At 38.5% G+C, this 23,721-nt stretch overlaps 3 protein-coding genes across 3 annotated transcripts in view; 2 read left to right on the top strand and 1 right to left on the bottom strand.

The window, feature by feature from the left end:
• The first annotated feature begins 547 nt into the window (after positions 1-547).
• Positions 548-3,642, top strand: mnx1 (motor neuron and pancreas homeobox 1). The gene is made up of 3 exons (XM_084747153.1): positions 548-1,159; positions 1,899-2,059; positions 2,793-3,642. Exons 1-3 carry the CDS (start codon positions 664-666, stop codon positions 3,078-3,080), a joined length of 945 nt encoding a protein of 314 aa, XP_084603279.1. The 5' UTR covers positions 548-663; the 3' UTR covers positions 3,081-3,642.
• A 3,953-nt stretch (positions 3,643-7,595) lies between these two features.
• nom1 (nucleolar protein with MIF4G domain 1) lies at positions 7,596-16,077 on the bottom strand. The gene is made up of 11 exons (XM_084747670.1): positions 14,839-16,077; positions 14,640-14,752; positions 13,574-13,769; positions 12,493-12,816; positions 12,261-12,371; positions 11,204-11,374; positions 10,409-10,530; positions 10,131-10,263; positions 8,861-8,992; positions 8,651-8,760; positions 7,596-7,848 (listed from the first exon to the last, which is right to left on the bottom strand). The coding sequence occupies exons 1-11, from the start codon at positions 15,793-15,795 to the stop codon at positions 7,671-7,673; spliced, it is 2,547 nt and encodes an 848-aa protein (XP_084603796.1). The 5' UTR covers positions 15,796-16,077; the 3' UTR covers positions 7,596-7,670.
• A 276-nt stretch (positions 16,078-16,353) lies between these two features.
• The window catches only part of lmbr1 (limb development membrane protein 1), a 43,067-nt gene continuing 35,699 nt past the window's right edge, over positions 16,354-23,721 (top strand). Inside the window, exons 1-3 of the mRNA XM_084746932.1 lie at positions 16,354-16,567; positions 21,651-21,723; positions 23,392-23,431. Of these exons, the coding sequence (XP_084603058.1) occupies positions 16,505-16,567; positions 21,651-21,723; positions 23,392-23,431 (176 nt within the window). The 5' untranslated portion in view covers positions 16,354-16,504. The remainder of the gene's footprint in view (positions 16,568-21,650; positions 21,724-23,391; positions 23,432-23,721) is intronic.

The raw sequence follows: 23,721 nt of genomic DNA, 5'->3' as shown, positions 1-23,721 counted from the left end.
CAATGAAGGGAAATCATCTGTACACATTGCATTTTTTTAATACATTTTTTTAATCTGTAAATTTGAATTTGTTCATTAAATTTGTGTAAATGATGGGTATTTGAAGTGTTTGTGACTGCAGATGCTTAATTAAACGTTCCTACACATGCTGCTCCGTCTGACCTTGATCAAATTGTTGGTGTATACAGAAAGTTAATGCCCAAAATACACAGCAGGAGCATCACACTCAAAACGAATAAAGTCCTGCTTTACTCGCTATGGAAACATTTGAATTCTAATATTAAAAAGATCAAATCTTTATGTTTACATATAAAAATAAAAATAGCATCCAATTATTATTGATCAAAAAGCTTAAAGCTTTTATTTCAATCGTTTGCGTCATTTTCCTGTAATAGCAATATTTAATGAAAGCAATAAGCAGCAAACACGGTGCTCTACAGTGATTAGAGCAGAGAGGCGTCGTTGGCTCTGTGACGCTTGGGACGGCCCCCTACAGCTCGCTGCACCAATCGGCTCCATCTGACAGGGATTAAGTGTGACACGGAGCTCCTCTCTCACACTCCGGACCACATCATAACTTTTGAGAGGTGGGAAAACCACCGCCACCGACTTCTCCTTCGTTTACGGCAGCAGAGGCGACAAGGACGCGCACCGGCGGCCCAAATGGAGAAATCCAAAAACTTTCGCATTGACGCGCTTTTAGCAGTCGATACACCCAAGGTGCAGACCTCCCCGCTGGCGCTGGTGACCTCCCTGTCCTCCTCCTCCTCCATCCCGACGTCTGGAAGCGTTGCAGCCGCAGAGCTGACCACCAGCGCCGAGTCTTTACGCACCGAGACGCCGTCTCCGCCGAGGATTTCCACCTGCGGGCTGATTCCTAAACCGGGTTTCCTCAACAGTCCGCACAGCATGGTTGGATTACATCCGCAGAGCACCGCAGGGATCCCCGCACAGGCTCTCTACGGCCATCCCATGTACACCTACTCCGCTGCTGCCCTCACAGGCCAACACCCTGCCCTGTCCTACTCTTACCCACACGGCTCTCATCACCACCACACCAGCGATCCCATCAAACTGTCAGCCAGCACCTTCCAGCTGGACCACTGGCTGCGGGTCTCCACGGCCGGGATGATGCTGCCCAAAATGTCGGACTTTAATTGTAAGTAGCCTTTTCTTTACCGAATAGTCTGGCATTTTCTGCCATTTTTACTCCAAATGAATAAAAAAATATTATGAAGCCTTTTTGTTTATCTCAGGCTGTTCTAAAATTGTTTGATTCATACACAAAAAGTCAGAGTTAGAATTTTGCAAATAATATTATTAATAAACATCACAAAAAATAATAACGTTGGCCTGCATGATGCTGCTTCTGTAACTGTGCTTAAGACTCGTATATAGAAAGGCATGAAAATATTATTTTACCTAAAAATAAAGCAAGTATCCCTCAGATGTTATGATGATTTGAATGAGGAGGCTGTCAAGGAGTGATGGTTTTTCTAAGAGGAACTAAAATGGACAGATAATGGACAGTGGGAAAGTAGCAGAGGAGTGTGAAACCCACAGTCGACATGCTATTTGCTCACCAGATACTGCCTTTTTGTTTCTGCTCGTTTTAACAGATTTGGTCAAAACGGAGGGGCAAATAGCTTCTCTGTGGAAATATTCATATGCGGACGACCTTGTTGTGAAAACAAGGGAGCACAGAAGTGTAGAAAATTATATTTTGTTGCACCATAACTACAGAGGGCTGCCAAATTCATACTGAAGTTTTTGATTTTATTATCACCCATAAGCAGGCTGTTGGTTTTTGGACTAATTTATATACTTAGACTGCAATTATTGGAAAAAAGATGAATTTTTAAGGTGCATAGAATTCATGTTTTTCTTCATTCTTGCAGCTCAGGCGCAGTCCAACTTGCTTGGCAAGTGCAGAAGACCAAGAACTGCATTCACAAGTCAGCAGCTGCTGGAGCTGGAGCATCAGTTCAAACTGAATAAGTACCTGTCACGACCGAAGCGCTTTGAAGTGGCCACGTCCCTCATGCTGACAGAAACTCAGGTAATAGATCTTATTATGTTTCCTGTTTAAAGGTTTCAAAGGGCAAAAAAGGACACGCAAAGTTTTTTGTATTGTTTCTTTTAGGTGGATTTCATTTTCTGAAAAATGATTATGATAAAATCCTCACGGTTTTAGATATTGTCCAGAAGTAGTTTTCCTTCCACACCAGTTTAAAAAAAATCACATCACTTTGAATATTTTGTTTTCATTTCATTCAAAGGATTTAAAAATGTGTACAAGATTAATTCAATTTTTAGACCTGGTTCCCACACTTTTTAATGTCAAGGACCCCCATAATAGATGCCCAGACCCACAGTTTGAGAGGATTTTACCCTCTCAGTAATTCTTAAAAATTACTTTTTAGGTTTGAAGATAACAGAGTCTGTCTTCGTACTCAGTAAATGATAAAAACAGGATCATTATAAATTATAACAAGAATAATTAAAAAAAAATAAAAAAATAAAACTACCTTCCTGTCTTCCAAAAATGTGGTAAACAAATATAATATTTTATTGCTACTTTTGCTGGGGACCCAGCCAGACACAGACCCCTGTTGGTCCCCGAACCCTACTTTGAAAACATGTTTTCAGAGTAGGGCAATTGTAACACCGCAAAGGTCAATGTCAGATGAGCAGGTAACCTTTACGCAATCTTTACGCATAGTTACGCACAGGCAGCCTCCTACTTTATAAACTCTGAAACGATAAAACTAAATTATTTTTCCTTTCCTCAGGTTAAAATCTGGTTCCAGAACAGACGCATGAAGTGGAAGAGGAGTAAGAAGGCCAAAGAGCAGGCCGCCCAGGAGGCCGAGAAGCAGAAAGGGGGCAAGAGCGGCCAGGAGAAATCTGACGGACTCGATCAGTCGGACTATAACAGCAAGACAGACTCAAAAAACGGCAGAATACGAGACTTTAGAGACAGTGACGACGAGGAGGGCGACAATTTCCTGTACAACTCGTCAGACTGCTCCTCAGACGACGAGAGGAATCATGCCAGTGACATAAGTCCACAGCCTTAAAGCTGGAGAAGGAGAAGGCGAAGGTGGAGATCTCCATTTATAATGACTGTGTGGGGGGATTTTCGCTATAAAAATGCAGATGCATGTAATCCCACCTCTAAATCACCTCCATGGAATTAATCAGCATTTTTTTTGTCATGAAAAGAATAAAATTTAGGTCAAGAACAGATCTTGGTGTCATAAACAAGCAATAAGCAGGGGATTTATGTGTTATAAGAGCAGCATTCAACACTCGGCTATAGGTAAACTGTGGCATATGCATGGTTTATATGCAAACGCTGTAAACTGGCTCAGGACGTTGTAATCTTTCCCTGCTTAGTTTGTAAGCAATAATAATTCAATAATCGCTCACACTACAGTAAATACTCCGCTGCCATTTCTCTTATTTTGACCTTATTTTGTTCTTTGTGGTGTTATCCTTCCGCAGTGAGTCAAATCACGCTGGAAAAAAATGTTATGTTTATTTTTCTATACTGTATTTATAAAATGGTCATATTCCAGTGCATGCTAAATTATTGTTTAGCGTCAATGTGAAATAAAATGTTTTTATATATAAAAATCAGTTGGTTATTTTTTTTTTCGCAAGTCCTGTGGTTTTGTTAAAATATATATATATTGTCCCTTAATGATTTACGATTCCCTGTCAGTGTTGGAGCTGGGATGCGGACAGAGGCTTGTGTTTTTCTCCTTGCTCTGACAGGTCGGGTCATGGGAATTACTGTTAATAGCGCTGTCGGATCTGTGCAAACGTGCAGTAAGAGCAAACAGCGAGTAGGCCGTCAGACGGAGGAAACATTTCACACCACACTAGCAATGGGCTCGCATTAATAAACCTTTTAAACGGCTTGTTGAGCGACAACTTGGCTTCTCAGGCACCATTTTCAGGGCTCAAATCATTTTAAACTCATTTTGCCTAAACAACAATTAACAAAATACTGAAATTGCGGGGTTAGTTAATTGACAAGGACGATTAAAATAATAGCCTATAAATTTGTTGTTTGCCCCAAGCTGTCATGCAAAGCCAAAATGCAGTAACTCCATATTCAGTCAAAATGTAGTATAACCAAATTTTAACTTTCCCATTTAACACTTTTTATGCCATAGCTATACTGGATAAATTCAAAGACAACAACATGTTAAATGTGCAGTTACAACAAAACACAGATAAAAACTATGTTCAACGAAGTTAGCACCTGAAGCTAGCTGGAGATGGCAACACCTAGCCTTGACTAAAAGCCTTGGAACTGCTAGAAATACATATATTTTGATTAATTATCAGTTGGGTGAAAACTTGGCTGATCAGGCTCCATTTTCAGGCCTTAAATAATTTTAAACCCATTTAGCCAAAATAACGGCTCATAAAATATTGTAATTGTTGAATCAGTGAAATTTTAAAAAGACAGTTTAATAACACCCTACAAATTTGTTGTTAGCCTCATACAGCTGTACAGAGCCAAAATGCAGTAAGTCCTTATCCAGTCAAAATGTAGTTAAATTTGACACGTTGAAGTTTATTTTCCCTTGTAACAGTTTTTTTAAGCCACTGAAATACAAAACTAGTTCTGCTATAACATAATTAGCCTAATCTTAGCTTAGCAGAGTGGCTGCCATATGAACTTTTGAATCTAGTGGAATTAATAGTTTGATTTGGTCAAACTACTGTCAGATCACTTGAGTAAATGTACTGAGGTTAATTAATTAATTATATTTAATTCAAGTGAATTACTGTAAAATATTGTAGGATTACTTAATTCTAAAAATATTTGAACAATATTATACAAATATAGTTAAGACCAAATTGGACATGTTGACTTTTATTTTCCCATTTAACACTTATATTGCATAGAAATGTATCAAAGACAAAATGTTGCAATTACAACAAACCATAGTTAAAAGCTACAGTCAACTAAGACCAGTTAAACTAGCTAACTGTTATATCTATTTCCATGAACTATCACCTTTGCTAATCAGTTAGTTATCCCAAATAAGTATGACAGAAATCCAGTCATGGAGAAAATAGCCAGTGAAATTAGTCCTGATAAAAAGATAACTAGCCTAACATTAGCTTAGCAGGGCTGCCGCATAAGCTTTCGACTCCAGTGCAATTCATAGTTTGGTGTAGTCAAGCTAGCGTGATAAAATTCAAGGAATTTATTGTAAAATATTGTAGATGGAAAGGTCATAAAACAAAATTTGTTTTTCCAAAGGTTAATGCCAATATTTATTTATTGATTTATTGTGACAAAATAATAAGCCCAAAAAGACAAAACAAAAGAATAACATCCTATCCACTTGTTACAATTTACCCAGTCAGCTTGAAAACTTTAAACACTATTTTCTCCACTGCAGTTTTTGTAGGGCAGCGAAGAGTGTAAACTCTTACTATGTTAAGTTTTTTTTTTATTCTTCATTTGAGAACAGACCTTTCACACTACAGCTATTTTGATATGAAATAGTGGAGTTAATGCAGGTGTTACTAATGATACTAAGTTTTGTTTTATTCAGGACAAAAAAAATGGGGTGCTGCTATAGTGTGTGATGTCTTAATAGAAATGTTGTTACACTAAATGGAAAGGAACGTTGATCAGTATCATCGATAACACCTGAGTTTTGTTCAAAACCCCAACAACTTCATAACGAGGAATTATTAGTATGACGCATATGTAAATCGGTTGTGGGCTCTTTCTCAGACTTCCTCAAATGCAAACAAAACATCCCACCAGTCTAATTTTCCTACGCAAACAAAAAATATTTATTTATGGTGTTTTATTAACAAAGATGTTGGCATCCATCTTTCAGCTTCATCTTTTATTTTGTAACATTTTGATTAAAATGTGTGGGGAGTGTAATAACTCACCTGTACACGGGGTTTCACTATGCATCAGTTGCTTTCCTGAAAACACAGTCCACACTCGTCATTGTTTCCACAGCAGTCATCAGCGTTAAACCATAGCAGGGGGGTTGACTGATTATGCACCATTTGTAGCAGGATTACTGAGGGATCTCTTGGTTATCTTCAACTGTTTGCTTTAGCTTTTTGCAGACTAAATCAAAGTTCAGCTGAGGGTCAAGCCCAACCAGAGTACACCTGGTAAAGCCGATGGCAACTCTCTGGCTCACAGCTGCAGACAATAGCCAGTGTACGGACTGCACAGTGGGCCTATTGATCCCACTATCTCCACCTTGTAACTGACAAACTCTCCAGTTTTAGTCACCATTATTTCTCAATAAAAACACCACAACTAAAACTAAATGTATTTGTCCTTGTTGCAATTGAGGTATGTGCTCTTTGTCACCAAAATAAGCATCTTAAATGTTACGTGCAGCTAAAACAACCCCCTCAATATGAGGTTACAGGGTGATTTGTGGACTAGGGAAGGACGTTTCCTCTGGTTGACCTTGGTGGCCCATTCCTGACCTCGGGCCTTGCTCCAGACTCAGATTGATACAGGCCGCACCGATGGAGCTAATTAATAAGAGCAAGTATCAAATGTAACAGAATGACTCTGCTATGCTAACCACGCGGGCAGATACTGCTGTCTAGAATAGGCTAGACTTGAGGCCCCCGGGTCATTTCATCAGGGCGTGTAAACACTGAATGAACGACACCACCGTCGACCCCTCTCTGTACTCACTGCTCTCGTTTAGTGGAAATATCAACAGAAAAGAAACAACATACAGATATCCACTAATCAGTTGTGTGCAAGGCTGAGACAGACTTCATTATAATGCGCTTCATTTTGTGTAACAGTGTAAATAGACTCTGTAAATCCCAGAAAGAATGGCTCCAGGTGCCTGAAGTCAACATTAACTCTTGCTGTAGACTGCCTCCATGAGGGCGGTGTCAGAAAAAACACATTAAGCCAGAAGAAATGAGATCAGATGTGAGAGAAAATGGTTTCTTTCTGCAAAGGAAACAACTATTTAGACAGAAATATCTGATTTATTGAGTTTCTTACGACTAAATTGTATAAACAGTTGTTAAACTCCAGAGCCTGCACAGTCTGTCCCTGTTTAAGCAACAAATGTACAAACACCATAATGGATGATGTATTTGGGAAGCTTTGGTATTAATCTTGTGTCTTTACTCCTCTACGCCAGTAAACTGTATATGTTTGGATTGTGGACAAAACAAGATATTTGAGGACGTTGCTGTGGGCTTTGGGAAGGAGAATTTGAAAAAACAAAAGATCAAAAATATCTTATGCCACATAAGAATCAAACAACTAATTAATTAATTGAGAAAATGATCAACAAATTAAATGATGATGAGAATTCATTAGTTGTAGACCTAAATAAGAAATATCCAAGGTATTGCTGTATATCTGCGGTTATTTATTGCAGAGTAATAAATCTGAACCAAAATATGCTGCATTAAAATAATATGCAGAGTGACAGTATCTTCCAGATTTAAAAATCTTCATGGAAAAAATTATGTACAAAGTCACTCCACAGCAAAAACATTAATTTAATATCAAAACATATTTATTCTTCTCTCCAGAAAAGTTTTGATGAGACAATTCCCACCCACAATAGTTCTTCTGTTCTGCAGTTTTGTTACCTAGGTCTGTCGGGTTCCTGGTGTGTGTTTTACAGTTTGAGCTTGGCCTCTTTGGCCTCCATGGCTTTGGTGGCGACCTGGGCGCGCTCTGACAGCAGCGCTGCTTGCTCAGCTGGTCCCTGTGACTGGGCATTCTTCAGCAGGAAGTGACTGATGAAAAGCTTCAAGCCCTCCCGCAGCATTCCTAGCTTGGGAATTCCTGAGATCCTGGTGGACGGGAGACAATGAGGGACATTGATTTTCAGACGTTCACATGGCGCGAAGCAGTAAAGAGAAGTCGTTTTACAAGGTGTTGGCTAGTAGAAGCTAACACTGCTGAAATGTTACAATATACTTTTTAGCCATGTTAGCAGCAAACTGCATGGCTACATGGATGACAGTTTGAGTCCAAATTGAAATGTATCAACAACAACAGGATGGACTGCCATAAAATTCATTAAACGAGTGCAGCATTATACTACGAAACTGACAAGTGACGATGAGTGCTACACTATAAGTTGATCAGCTGTCAGTTGTCTGTGAATCTAAAGTTCAGCCTGTTATCCAGACAACAAAAGCCCACTGCTCTGAAAATACGCAATCTGGAGTTGGAGGTCATTTAGTGAACATTTAGCATTAATTTGAGGTCTAATAAAGTATTTCAACTTGTTAATTTTATGATTTAGTCAAGTAAATAGATATTTCTCCTTTAAAAGAGAAGAAAAAAAATCTGATTACTGTGAAAATGCTGAATATCTGAGAGATAACTGGTCGACCCCTAGTAATTAGCAAATGTTAGCCTGCTAACATGCTAAATTAAGATGATAAAACACTATACCTGCTAAATGTCATCATGTTAGCATAATCTTAGGTTGCATGTTAGCACTAAGCTCAAACGCTGTGCCTACGTAAAGCCTCACAGAGCTGCTGGCATGGCTTTTGCGTTTTTGCGTGTGTCTTACTATGCATTAATTCACATGCTTAAATCTCCAAACCTCTAAGAACTGTGTATTTGCACAATATAGCCCACCTTCCAAATATGCTGGCAAGGTCCTCTGGCTCAGTTTCTTTTAGCAGTTTGGTCAGCACCTGACGCAAGAAGCGCACTGTGGGCTTATCTAGTTCCCCGAACTCTATCGCCTGCACAGAAAAACAACCAGGTTAAGATTCAATTCAACTCATAATGTGAAATATATAAATGAAACACAGTGAAAGCTTCTACACACGACATGTCACTTACTTTGAGTATGGAGAGGGAGAGGCACTTTCTCTGAAGGAAGCGGGCGACCAGCTGGACCAGGTTGTTAAAGGAGCTGCTGGGAAGGTTGGACAGCTCTCTGAACTTGTCCCATAGGCTGAACTGGAAAGTCATCTTGGAGAAAACACAACATAAAATTAAAAGAGCATATATCTGCACAGATGATTCCCAAAAACAGTTGACTACAAACAACAGACACCAACTTCTCTGCATAGATAATCCTCTCATCCAGATCCAGCTTACATGTGAAAAGCAAACATTCCCACGAGCTCTGGTTGGAGCTCTTTGATGAGGACAATGGTTCATCAGTTTCTGATATGGACCCGCGGCCTACATGGCAGCCAAGTAGGAAGTGTGGTCTCACGCCCATTGTTTGTAGTCACAGTTAGAGTCAAATAATATCAGAGGTGAGAGGTGTGAGAGGCTCCCACACTGTAGAGGTGAACCACAGGCCAGGTCACACACAGTTTAAGACACTGGGTGGTCACACACACACATCTGGCAGATAACTCCTCTTATTTTCCCATTAAGACATATGCAGAAAACTGGCCTCTTCGATCGATTCATAGTTTAGTCTACAAAACGTCAGAAAAGTGAAAAATTATCATCACAATTTCCCAGCGCCAAAACTGACGTCTTCAAATTGGAAAAAAAGGATTGGCTGCTTGTCTCAGGTTTGGGAGTATTAGTCGGACAAAACAGCAGCATCATCTTGGGCTTGAGCATTTTTCACAGTTTTCTCACTTTTATAGAGTAAACAATAAATCAGGAAAATAATCAGCATACAAACATTAAATCAAAATATAAAGCACACAGTGGATAAGCAGTAATATATTTTTAAATAGTCCTGCAATTTAGTTACAAAGGAGTAATGAGATGGTACTAACAAACAGCAGGGTTACATTCCTTTTTTTACTTACTACTTTTTATTTACTACAGTGGCAACTAATGTTTATTTTCATTGTTGATTAATCTGCAGATTATTTTCACGACTCATTTAGTCTATTAAATATTAAATATAGACAAAGAAAAGCAGAAAATCCTTGCATTTATGAAGTTGAAGCTGGATCCAACAGTTGTCATTTTTACTTGAAAAATGACTAAAACAATTAATCAATTAATAAAATAGTTGGCAAAATAACAATTTCATGGGTTTCATGCATCAAACAACTGTCTAGGAGAAAGACTGTTCATTGTATGTACTAATCTGACTGTAAACATGTGTCTCAGTCATCAAGGTGAAGGGTTTTACCTGGAAACGGCGATCTTGGGAGCAGAACTTCTCTCCCAGTACGGCATAATAGGCGTTGAAGGTTTTCTCTTGCAGGCAGCAGTCCATCAGAACATGAACGATCTCTCTCTCCTGCTTGTCCTTAAGGCCCATCCTTCACACAGAGCAAATGCAAGGCTTTAAATAATCAACCGTACAGCTGGACTCCTTTAAAATACTGAAATAATTCCTGTCTCATTTCCTTCTTTGGTCAACCAACTTGATATACAGGCTCACGGCAGAAGTGAGTGCTGACAAACCTGAGCAGTTTTTCGAATGCATCCATGTAATCTTCACTGGTCATGATCACACAGAAGATGTTTCTTCTGACGTCCGTGTTCATCCTCTGTTTCCTGGCCAGCTCCAAGACTTTGGCACTAAACTAAAACAAACAAAAAAAAAATTTACAGTTAAATGAGAAATGCTGCTGAGGCTGAAGACAATCTTCAAGTGCCAACCTATCTGAATATTAATGAAAAATAACAACAAGATTTTTTTCAATACCTAAATTTAGCAAATATAAAAAGTCTTTTGTCATTTAACAAAAGACAAGACAATGTTCTCAAATGTAAAATGTTGCATGAACACAAGAAACAAAGAGCAAATAAAACAGATTAAATGAGGCTAAATTTGCATTTAAATGATGTACTATCTGAACAAGGAATAAGTGCACAGGATCACAAAACTAAAATAATTTGGATTGACCAATAATGGCAGCCTCTCTCTTAAGCTTTAATTTACACTGTAGCCTACTGATTATGTACAAACAAATGTAATTCAGATGAAGGATCACTGATGTTAAATGGCAAAATATTTACTTTCAAACTGGTTTTATTCTAAATCAACAAAAAATATAATTAGGAGATGATAAATTGCTCAAATCAAATATCAAATCAACTAAATACAATATTGCAAATACTAAAAAAATACTGCAACTAATACAAAATGTGACTCGGTCAGTTCAATAAGGCTTAAACCTTTTACATCAAAAGATGCCCACTGTAAAGGCGTACTCTGCCACACTGCTGGTGTCTTCTGCAGTCGCGGTTCTTTACCTGTCCTTCAGCAACACTCTGTTTTGAGGTTGCGTCCCCTTGTTTGCTGATCATGGGCGCTCCGCTCCACGAGGAGCCGACGATCCACCAGCGGCCGACCTGCTCTGCTGCCAGGAGGTTGTCCAAAGAGACCCTCAGTTTCATGTCGCTGCCTCCTGCGCTCCGGTTGATCTGAGGAACACAGTGACCCAGAATTATTTTTATTTATTCAGCCAATCTACTGCAATCAAATTTAACATTGATTTTTGTGAGTAGCAAAATGGGAACAACAAATACATAAAAAAGACTGTGTTGTATAAAGATAAATAAATTAACCTTGTACCTTGAATTAGCCAGAAGTGCACTTAAGAGGCAAACACCAGAACACTTAATTAGCAATGCTAAAGTGGACAACTATAAAAACAGCCACACTGATGGTCAAGAAAGCACCAGTAACAATCTGGACTCTGGGCGTGTTTAGGTGATACTCTGCTGCCACCTGGTGGTACAAGTGGGGGTTACAATGAAAATGGAAAAGAAATGATTTGTTTGGTGAATCGAATTAGTGCCCAGAAGCCACAAACTAAAAGACTAAATCTATTTTCACTTATGTCAGCAAATACAAATATCTGAAATAAAATATGGTCTTTAGGAATCAACAATTATTGCAATACAGTCAAGTGAAATATAAAAATCATATGAGCTGCAATTTTTTGAGAAAGGTCTAATTTGTCACTATATACTATAATAAATGAAGCTTTGTGATGCTGAAGAGATGCTTACAAATCACATTCTTCTGATGTAAGGGAATATGCCTGTTTGGCATAGATTTAATGCAAAAATTATTATTTAATGCATTATTCTTTTAAAGGGGTTGTTCAGTGTGTTTTTGTATTGTTTTGTTTTGTCTTTTTGTAACGTATTGGTATATACATCGAGAAGTCTGTATTTAGCATATTTAAATATGATAAAACTCTAATTCTCATTAGAATACAAATCATATTGTATTCCCTATATTTGTCAAAATAATCATGATTTTTTTTTCAGTCCTCATATTCATGTTGTAGAAATCACTCACCAGAGACCTCTGTAATTTCCTCAGCCTCTCCACAGGCTCTGGATCGTAGCCTGGGATCTTCCTCATATCGTTGTTCTTCAAAGCCAGCATGGTCTCCAGCATGAAACGCACCTGAGAACATGTGTGCACATAAATTTAAGTAAGAGAAGCTTCTGAAATTGATAAAAAAAAAAAAAAACCTGAGAAATCACACAATGCTGTAGCAAGTTAATAAAGTCCAGTTTTGCCCTACCCTGGTCTGATCCTGAAACTTCGCCCCCATGTCACTGGCCTTGCGTTGGCCTTCAGAGATGAGCTCCTTGAGGGCCAGAGCATCGTCCTTTCTCAGGCCGAAGCCGACATTCCTCAGCACAAACAATACCAGCTCGACGTCCTTCTCTGTAAAGGCTCCAACCAAAAGTTTCAGGATGTCGAAGATGAGGCCAGAATGCACCACCTGGAAGTTATAGAGGTGACCGACGATGGCGATCAGGTTGTCGCACTCCTTGCCCTCGACTGGGTTCTTGTACAGTTCGTCAAACTTTCGCACAACTGTCTCGAGAAAATGGGCTCCGACCTGGAAAACGATCAGAAGGGCACAGCACAGAAGGTTGATTCATGTTATATGGACCATGACATATGATAAATAATGGTTCAATAAAACAGGTTTCCACAGTTCAAGTCAAATACATAATAACAGCATCTCAAAATGACTGCCTGTATTATAAAACTCCATAACAGACAGAACTACAACAGTCAATGTTGAATCTAATGGATAGCTGCTCTGTCCCCACATTTCAGCAATAAATTTAGTTTTAATAGTATAAACTTTTCCTTAAATGATCACACAGATCCCTCAAGCAGTGAAAAACAACTGTAGATTGAGACTAATTTGACTAATGATCCTGTCTTAGGTCATTCATGGGACAGAGAGCCAATACAGGCGAGAGATAACAATCCTATTACATCTTAATCAAAGGAAACCCAGGTGTTAGATATCACTTTCCAATTCATTAAATGAGTATTAGCTTACAGTGGAGATGTGCTGAAGCAGCTAATCCCTTTGAAAAAAGCCTCCAATGAATAATCCAAGAGCTGATGATTCTCAGGTCAGTGGTTACTATTTCTCACGCACAGGCTGGGAAAACCAAAAGCCTCCTGACTCTTGTCAGTGGACGAGACAATGAACTGAGAACTTTGAATGGAAATACCTCCAGGAAGTAACACCTGTTTAATTAAGATCCATTTTGCAGACATTACCTACGTAACAGTCTTTGTTTACATCGATCACAGGTTTACAGATTCAAAGAAAGGATTAAAGTGGGTGTGTTTACCTCCAACCCGACAGTGTGATGGAGGACGCTGACAAGCAGGACGTGCTCCATCAGCAGTCTGTCAGGCATCAGGGCCGGGGTGACACAGGCTGCTAGTAGCACCTCTGTTAGGGTGTCGTTCATGTCTTTCCTGCTGCAGCTCATGTACAGCTCCTCCAGCTGACCACTGATGGACGCCATGTTAGGCTCGCTGAGCCTGTAGAAGTTAGAAAATGGATTTATTACTACTTTTAAAGGAATACCAAAGAGCAAACTCAAGACACAACTCAGAAGTCAGGTGTTATTGTGACACAGTGACAATTAAGAATTCATGCAGTCTATATCTTTCTTTCATACAGTTTAAGGTTCTTCACAGGTTTCATCCATTTGCCAGTCAATTAGTCAAAGTCTACTCTTGTTTACATCCAACCTGCATTAGGTGCAGACGAGACACTACTAGCCTCAGTCACATGTTTTGTTTATTTCCCAAACTGACGCCATTTTGGGCAGCTTTATTTAATCCATTTTCATATATATGTAATAAGGTTATTGATCCTAACCCATGGATTGCATTGGTTGGTGTAATCCCACAGGAGACCCCAATAACAATTTATCAGGGCCCCGTTTCCCAAAGCCTTCATAGCGCTACGTGCGTCGTAAGTTGTTGTATTGTTATGCAATGCACATCATTTCAATAGTGTTCAATTGACCTCTCAGTGAGCATGCCTCTTTCTTCTCTCTCATTTCCAAATTTAGGCTCTGAGAAAATGGAAAGGCATACAGGTGTTGTCTTTCCAACAGCTGCATGAACAATAATGCCACTTGGAAACACAACAGAGAGGGTATCTGTTTCCACATTAAGATGAAGTTAGGCGGACAGACACAATAAAATCCAGAAATAACCTCTTATTGGTATATATTAATATATAGAACAAAAGGGGGTAGGATTTTGACTTTGACTCTAGAATAAATGCACTTCCTTTGGTGTACCCCTGAGAGCAAGGCTGTGTTTTATTGCTTATTAGTACAACTTTTGATTTGTAAGAGAGAAAATTTGTTTTTTTTAGTGTTTTGGTAAGACAGTTACCTGTTCACTAGGCCTTTCACATTCCTCTTCAGCTTTTCAAGCTCTGCTTTGCGCTTATCATCTCCTGCATTTCTCAAGTGTGGTGGCACATATTTACCCACTGAAGAGTTGACCTGGATATCAGAAGATTACAATTAAATCCATTATACAGCATACCAGATCAATAATATGACAATAATAAACATATTTCTGAACTCACAGTGTCTGACTTTGAACCTGATGTCTTTATGTCAGAAGTGTCTGCTTCTTCTTCCTCTGCCTCCCCTTTATTTTCATCATCTGAGTCAGCTGCATCATCATCCTCATCCAGGTCATCCTCCATTTCCTCATCCTCTGCTTCCTCCTCCTCCTCATCAACCATTTCATCATCATCATCATCCTCCTTCAGCTCATTTTCATCATCTAATGAACCGATATCTTCATCACTGTTGTCACTTGCCATCTCATCTCCAGATTCCTCATCTGACACTTCAGAGTCATTCTCATCAAGCTTTTCAAAGTTCTCCTTGGCCATGTCCATGTCGTCATCATCATCATCATATATCCCTGCAGCCGACGAGCCAGAGTCAAGCATACCAAGGATGTAGTCAAGTCCATCAGCCACAAAAGACTGAGGGAGACTTTTCTTGTTTTTTCTCTTGTTTAGTCCTAAGCACCGCTCTAATTTCTTTATTTCTCTGTCCTCATCTTCATTCGCCTCCAGCAATGCCTTTTTCCTTGATTCTTGAAGCTTACTGATTTTCTTGCCCTTCTTGGAAGATGGTGGAGTTTTAGACTTGTCTGATTTCTCTGTAGGAGCACTTGTGGAATTGCTTGACCGTGCTTCTGACGCTTCTTTCTTTACTTTCTCCATTTTCTTCTTCTGCTGTTGTTGTTGTTTATCAGCTGGCATCCCCGAGTTTTTAGCATCATCGAGGGCTGAACTGATAGTCTTTTTACCCTCATAATGACTTTTCATTTTGGCTTTTTTCATTTTTCTTTTTTCTTTGCGCAGCTCCTTTCTGCTTTTCTTTTTAACAAATCTCAAGCCGTGGTCATTCTCCTCTTCTTCATTGCCACTTTTGCTTTTAATAAACTCATCCACGGCCACCATGTACTTCTGTAACACTTCATTTCCCCTCTTCTTTTTGCTTTTCTGCTTCCATTTTTCCTTCATCTCTACAAATTAAACTCACGATATTGACGATGAGGTAGATATGTTCAACTGGCTACCCTTCTTTCAAAACGTTTAGCTTAGCTAACAAGCTAATGCTATTCAGCTACACAGGCTTTTTAACAACAGGATACACAGAAATAACAGAATGAAAACGCTTACTTGCCGATTATAACACATAAATTGTCACCGTGGATTTGCACATGTATCTCCATGAGGACAATTTTGTTGATATGACCCACGAACATGTGACCATTCCTTTCCAGGGCACACGTTATGTCTAGAAGGGAACCCTAGTTTGCGAAACTCTCGCGAGATTTGTAGGGGTCGTTCATTCGTTGTGCTCGTTGTACGCACTAATTATGCTTTATAATGTGACAGCGCTATGGTTAAGATCTATTTATGCTTCAAGGGAAAAAAACACATGGTTAGAGTTAGGGAAACTTCATTGTTTATGTTGAGATGATATCTCTCGCGAGATCTTTCGTGGTTCTGGGATTCCGCAACCAAAAACCGACGCATGGTGATGACGTACTTTATTTTGGGGCGTTTTTTCAGCACGGAGCGGTTTTCCTTCGATGTAAACTGTCTTTTAACCAGACTGAGCGATTTTTGCAGGGGAGGGAAGTCGCTGGAGTTGTCCCTGTTGTTGCCAGTTGTACAAGCTAGCATGTAGTGAGTCTGTAGCTTTTTTGTATTTGCAATATGAAGAATGGAAGAAGACGATGTTACTATCAGAGAGCAGAATTTCCACAGCCAAGTTCGAGAGTACATCGTAAGTAATGTACGGAGCGGCTAGTCGAGGCTAGCAGGCTAACAACGTCCTCTACTGCACAGTGACGTTAACGGCTGCTAACGTTAGCTTCATCTGTCAGTTTGACGCGGCAGAAATAACAAAGCTTGTTAACAATAGTTCAGTTCATGGTGCACCCAAAACTGCCCTATTTTATATCCTCTTAAGTTATTTACCAAATCCAGTTTAAATTAAAAACATTGTGTGGACACGCTAATTAAAGATAGCTTATGTCCACGTTAGCTAACATTAACCAGTTGATTAACTACAGTAGTATAACTAAGCTGTTGTATGGTTTATTGAAACAGATTAAATTAAATATGCACACGATTCACTTGAAAGATCTTGCTAATTAGGACATGAACAAAATGTCCAGACTCATTAATTCAGTGTCCCTGAATAAGAGAGGTGACATCTTTATTTTTTATGTTTTATTTGTCTTTTATTTTCCAAAACATGTTAGCTACATTGTAGATTCATAAGCCTTAAGAAATATGTTATGTTGATGTTTGTCGCAGACCTAATTTAAGATCATACAGTCTCTAACACGACTAAGATCCAATGGAAGAAGTTATGTTCCCCCACTGCAACTTTACTTTTGGTGAATGGTACAGTAAAAAACATAACTAACATTGTCCTGTCCAAGAGGCTAGTGAATGTTAAAATTTTACCAGGCACAATAGATTATGGTTGTTTTTTGTCTGGTGAGTGAAGCCAGTCTACCAGGCACTTTGGTTGGTGCTAATTTTGTGCCCTGCTGTCTACAGTGCTCAAGGCAAAAACGTCTATTTAATGTTTTGTTGCTTGTCATAATGATTTATGGTTTATGCTTTTGAGTTAATGTTGGGGTTTGATGGGGTTTTCTGGTTGGATGATTATAAAACCAGAGTTTGTTTTAGAAAGGGGGCCTTATTTGTGCCATAGTATTTGTGTCAAAGTCCTTAGTTTGCAGTGTAATATTATATGTAAGAAGTTATGTTTTTGTCTTGTTTCCCCAATGCAACTTTACTTTAACAAAAAATCATAGTGAGAGATGTTTCGACTGTGATATGATTCATGAGTAGTGGGATACATGATTGCATTACAATCCCCTTTTCAACTAAAAAAAAACCTTAAAAACCATTAAAATCGTGATAATGGGGGTGCCCCCTGTAGCTCAGTTGGTAGAGTGTGCATCCCATGTGCTGAGGCCGTTGGTCCTTTGCAGCGGCAGGGGTTTGAATCCTGCCTCCGGCCCATTTGCTGCATGTTGTCCCCTCTCTCTGTGCCCCCTTTCCTGTTGTGTCTTCAGCTGTCCCTAGCAAACAATGGCAAAAATGCCCCAAGAAAATAATAATAAAAAAAAACCCATCATCATGTGATATTTGTCAGGGTTTGTACCATACATGTTTTTTACATCCAGAGAACACGATGAGGGCAACTCTTCAGCACCACTGGCAGCTTCTGTGATTTGGATATTCCTCTTGGCCATATTTTGATTTCTCCAATATTTTCGATTAATGGTGTATCCCTACACATAGCTGTCACTGGGTCCTTGAAAATTCCTATCGCTTATTATCTTTCGGTGCCATGAACCACGTTGATTTTAGAGTGCCTTGATGTCTAGCCAGACGCCTTGAGAAAGTTCATGAGGGGACACTTAATCTGGTGTGGGTCTTTTTGATTATTCCTGATAGACAAGTCTGGAATATAAAGACTATCAAATGTCTCAGCACGAAGCAAGCTTAATATCTCATCTTTAGCTTTCACATTTTGTCCTAAGTACCTTCTCAGTATCACATATCAACTTTCTGTACCATGTATGATCTCTTTGCATGATACTGTAATGATACTATCATTTAACCTTGATGTCCAGGGTGAGTCAGCTTATGGATTGATTTCTACAGGCATCAAATGATATTTAATGTTGTACGTGCTTATTTTGCAGCCAAGGTTACTCTGGGCTAAGTTTCAAGTTCATAAACATGATGACCTGTTGAGAGGATGCTACTCTTATTAGACCTGAAGTGTGGGAAAGTGTTTCTTCCATAATAGCCTACTACTGTAAAGAATTACTGAAGAATGCATTGAAAACCATGTTACAGTGAGCAGGTTAGCACAGGAAAATTTGTCACTAGCTTGCATGTGGTTTGGTCAGTAATTACATTTTCCACTACCACCTCCAAGCAAGGCTATAACAGCATTATGTGACTTTCACATGCTTTTGTAAACAGAAATGCACTGTGTTGAACAAATGGTGAAGTTTTTCCTGTTCTTAACATCTCAACTTGTTTAGTGGGTTAGTTCAAATTATTATTACCACTAGAAGACAATATAATGTGTACTTCTAACAGACTTTACAACATCACTTACTGACATTATCACATTACTCTTCCTATCCATGTCATCTTTAATACTAATGTTTTCCTCTGCAAAAAAATGTCTGTTAATCATAGGGATGTAAGAATATATTCAATATCTCATATCAAATATCAAATTTTTTCAACATTTTTTTTTTAGTTGTCATTTTTTTCTTTGTATATTAATATTGCAATAATTATTGTACTGTGGGCTTTTCATTTTGGTATTGTCATACCTTGAGTTTTTAAGATAATTACATCCCTAGTTTATCATTTTAATTTTAATGTCTTAAACTGCAAAAACCCATTTATATGTTGATGCCTCTGAACTCCTTACCACCAATAGTGACATTACTACAATGCATGTAAACATACTGACTGGTTCATCTGCTTGGAGGAACTGCGGGATGCTTTGTTAGAAGAAATGCAATTACTCTCCGTCACCTCCAGCTTGAGTTCATTTATCATAAATGTGTGAAATACTGTTCCCAAGTTGGTTGGTGATACTTGCAAACTGCTTGTGAGAAGCCTGACTTGTTATTACCCACTCCTTTTCCACTGCTTACAGCAATACTCTGTATTTGTTTAGGGAAAACAGAGTGATAACTTTGCTAGTGGCAATGGCAGTCACTCATCTGTTAGTAACTTGTCATTATCTCTCTCCAAACTGTTGTATCTTTGGGTCTGTGTCAGTTTATCAGCTCTGTGCACCTGATCCTGTATTATTCTGGGCTTGCCCCTTTGCAGACATGGTTTGGCTTGAGACTCTGTCACCACAGAGCTTGTAGCTTGTAAATCAGCTATCTGCTGTCTTTCATTTGGAGGTGGACTGCAGTTGATAAGAAAACACTTTTTGCTACAGCTGCAATATGATATAACACCATGTACTACCTTCCGGATTGACAGTGGAGGTTTGGAATTTCTTTTTATGCCAGTTTGTTTGTCTGAAACACGGTCTGCCCGGTGTCTGGCTGAGTCATCTCATAATCCCAGCTTGGCCATGATGAGTTGTGCAATGTTGACAGGGGGCAAAGTGCTGAAGTGGGAGCTCTAACATTAGTTATGTCCCGGTCACTGTCACAGTAGAAGGGAGGAATGTGGAATGTGATCTATCTGTAAGACCATCCAGCTTGTTCTGAGGCCGTGGTTACCTAATAAATTGCATGCATGTAATTTCTGGACCACTTTGCATACAGTGTTGGCCTAATTAGTATTGTCAGATGTTGGAAAACAATGATGCATTGCTCACGTTTGTTCTTAAAATAAATGGTTCATGTTGAATGATACTGCTTAGCAGCTAATGATTTGTGCAATATGTGCAGGAATTATGTTGTTTTCCTCATTTTAAACACTTAACCAGGCCTAAAACTAATATACAGTTATTTTCTGATGGCAAACATTTTCGTTTACATACTAGTGATCCAGTTTATATCTCACTATATTGGAGTGTGGGAGGAAATTGACAGATTTGAGTGGGCAAGTCTGTGTTCACTCTGTACTCTGAACTCTGCACTGTATGGATTCACATAATGTACTATTACAGTTAAAACTGTTAGAGCTGAAAAGATTATTTGATTATTTGTTGGCTGTTTTAACTGTTTTGCAACTCAGGTAATTGTTTAGGTTAAATGATTTCAGCAAAAATGGAGAAAAAACACTGGTTCTGGACTATTGTAAGGACAAAGCAAGATATTTTGTACAGAACCACGGGCTCAAGAAACTTGTGATGGGCATTTTTAGCTAATTCTGACACAAATGATTATTATTATTATTTAGATTATTATTTAACCAAGAAAACAACTGAGAGGTTCGTTCATAATGAAGATTAAGGGTGCTCAAATTGATCAGCCACTGATCATTATCAGCTGATGTTTGTCCTAAATAGTTTGTTCGATGGTCTCTAATAAGGCAGATCAGCCAGTGTGGACAGATGCTTGGTTTTTTGGCAGGACAACAAATGTCGCTTACCTGCTCTTGCACAAGCAGTGTGCAACTAGGGTGCCTTCTGCAGTGGCCCAGGTTTGATTTCATTCTGCTGCCCTTTGCTGCATGTAATCCCCTCTGTCTACCTCCCTTTGGCTGTTTCTACATAATAAAGTAAATGAGAAGAGGAACAACCTGTCTGTCAAAATGCAGAGATGGTTATATTTATAAAGTATATTTAAAAACATGCCAGAAGAAAAGTTGCTCTTAAACCGATGGACTATTTTCCTTGTAGTTCACAAACCGGTGAACCTTTACCCATCCTTGCTTGAGGCATCAAATTCAGAATGAGTATATATTTACAAAAAACAATAAAGTTGACCAGTATGAACATTAAATATTTTGTCTTTGTACTGTATTTGATTGAATATAGGTGGGTGTTCATGGGTAAACACTGAGGCGTCCGTATTCTCACATGACCCAGGCGCCCAGCTGTATTTCTCATCAGGTTATCACATCATGTCTGCTCTGTACATTTAGAGTGGTATTGTATAACGCAGTGTGGGCTTTACTGAAGTGAAGTCGTGCATCCTTTAATGTATAATCTGACTACAGTTTATATAACATGGTCATAAAATGTTCAGTAAAGTTTAACAATCCTATCGTCAGTTAGGCCATACAATAACAGTGAGTGGAGAAATTTGAAATCTGCTGGCTATACTGTTGATAACTGCTTGCTAATGTGCTGATTCATCTACAGTCATAGTAAATCCTGGACTAAGATTCTTATGTTGTCATTTCAGATTTGCTTCCTCCTGTTTGCAGTCCTCTACATTGTGTCGTACTGCATCATAACCAGATACAAGAGGAAGAGCGGTAAGTGAAAAATCTGAACTCGCACTCCATGGGAATGGAGACATTGACATGTGACTCAATTTACAGCATCTGTAACAGACAGCAGATATATGTTGACAGTGGACCCATTTTCACAGCAAACATTGTAGAAGTAAGTCTGTCTATCTGGTTATGCTGTGTTTGCTCACACACAGAGCCCTTCTTTGTGTTTAGACTGAAAGGAAGTCACAGCCAAGAAGGCTTTAGGTGTATACTTGAGATACCACGCCTGTAGAGTAATCTGCTATTGTCATCTCAGAGTAAACTGTGTCCACCCAAAATTGCTTTTAGGGCTGTGTCAAAATGAATACTTAGTCACTATATATAATACGACAGTAACAAGGACAGGTTAATGAGAAAACATGTCATGGCGAAGGATTATTCAAACAATGAATTGAATTTCAATGCGATCTTTAACAGGAGGACGTTTCTTCTGTAGCATCTCTGACACAGCATTTGAGCTACAGCAGGCAGATGTGACTGAAGTTAAAAATCTGACCGAGTTATAAAGGAGAAAACAGTGAGGAAAGGCCCAGGCAGACATTAGGAACTGTATCCCATTTTCCCAGGACAAATTTAGTTTGTCCAGGTCACCTAGGCTTCCCTTGTCTCATTTTGAAAGTAGACCACTTTGTACCAGAAATCCCTTCTGGAGTTTTGTACAGTAGAAATCTAGGCTGCTCTTTTCCTCACACGTAGTGGTTTGCAAGCCTAATCTTTCACTTACAGTAGAAAGGACATGTGAATTACAAAGTGACATTACTATCACTATTCGGTACATCTTATTTGAGAACACTTTGTACTGTTTTACATTTGTTGGTTATTATTAGATCATGCTCTTCTTTCTTACATACTGTTTTATCTGTTACTGTCAAATAGTAGTTTGTTTGTTTTAAAAATAAGAATTTTAAGAGATGGACTAATATATCTGCTGTAATGAATATGATTATTACATGTATCATGTTATTTTCTGACATCCAATTTCACAACTGAGGTTAAGGATTAAGTCCAGGGTTTCTGCAGGTCCCTAAAGAATATTAAACTTGATTTTGAATGTGATTTTTTTAGGCCTTAAAATGTCTTAAATATGATTTTGACTTCAAATCAACTGAATTGATAATTGCTTTACTTTACTTTGAGTTGCACTAACTTAAGTGCAGATTTTAAATGTGCTTTTTGGAAAATTTGTTTTAATTGCACTGATAGTTTTATTTATTTATTTATTTTTTGCCGGTTTGGATGTAAAATATGCCTTAAATTGCATTCATAATTGTGCTAAAAAGGTCATAGAAAGTCTTAAATTTATATTGTTGAGACCTGCAGAAACCCTGTTCCTCAAATTAGTAGTGGAATAAAACTATCATGGTTCCCTTAAGATAGGCATTTGAAATGCTGAAGCTGTTTTGCTTTAGTATTTGCTCCAACTCTCTTACAGTAATTCTTATTAGTTTTGGCTTATATTGGTGTGAAGAAAATATCAGATATTTGACTTGACAACAGATACATCAGTGTGTCTCAAATAAAAAGTGTGGCTCAAACTGTGTTCCTCCAAGTACTGTTTGAAGTAAGATATGAAATGTGGACCGTATACTGCTGGAGAGTTCACACTCTAACCACCTTGTGACTGAACTGGTTTGGTTTCTCTTAAAGATGACCATGAGGATGAAGATGCTGTTGTCAACAGAATATCGTGAGTAAATCTGATTTCAGTTCTTTCTTTTTCTTTAAAAGTTTGATTCAAAAACTGTGGCAAGCACCGTTGAAAAGCATTTGATTTTTCCAGTTAGTCAAGAATTAGTAATTAGACTTTTCTTCAATTGAAATTTACAAAAGTAAGCAAACATGAGTTAAAAAAAAGTCAGCTCTGTGAGACTAGAAAAAAATACAATAATAACTTTTATAATCAAATAATCATTTAAATTATTATGTTTTTGAGCCAAAATTTTAGCCAAACTTTGTCTAGTTCCAGCTTCTCAATTG

Source organism: Lutjanus erythropterus, chromosome 21, assembly GCF_056507025.1.
Source record: "Lutjanus erythropterus isolate fLutEry1 chromosome 21, fLutEry1.hap2, whole genome shotgun sequence".
Lineage (NCBI taxonomy): Eukaryota > Metazoa > Chordata > Actinopteri > Lutjaniformes > Lutjanidae > Lutjanus > Lutjanus erythropterus.
This window is presented reverse-complemented; position numbering and strand designations above follow the sequence as displayed.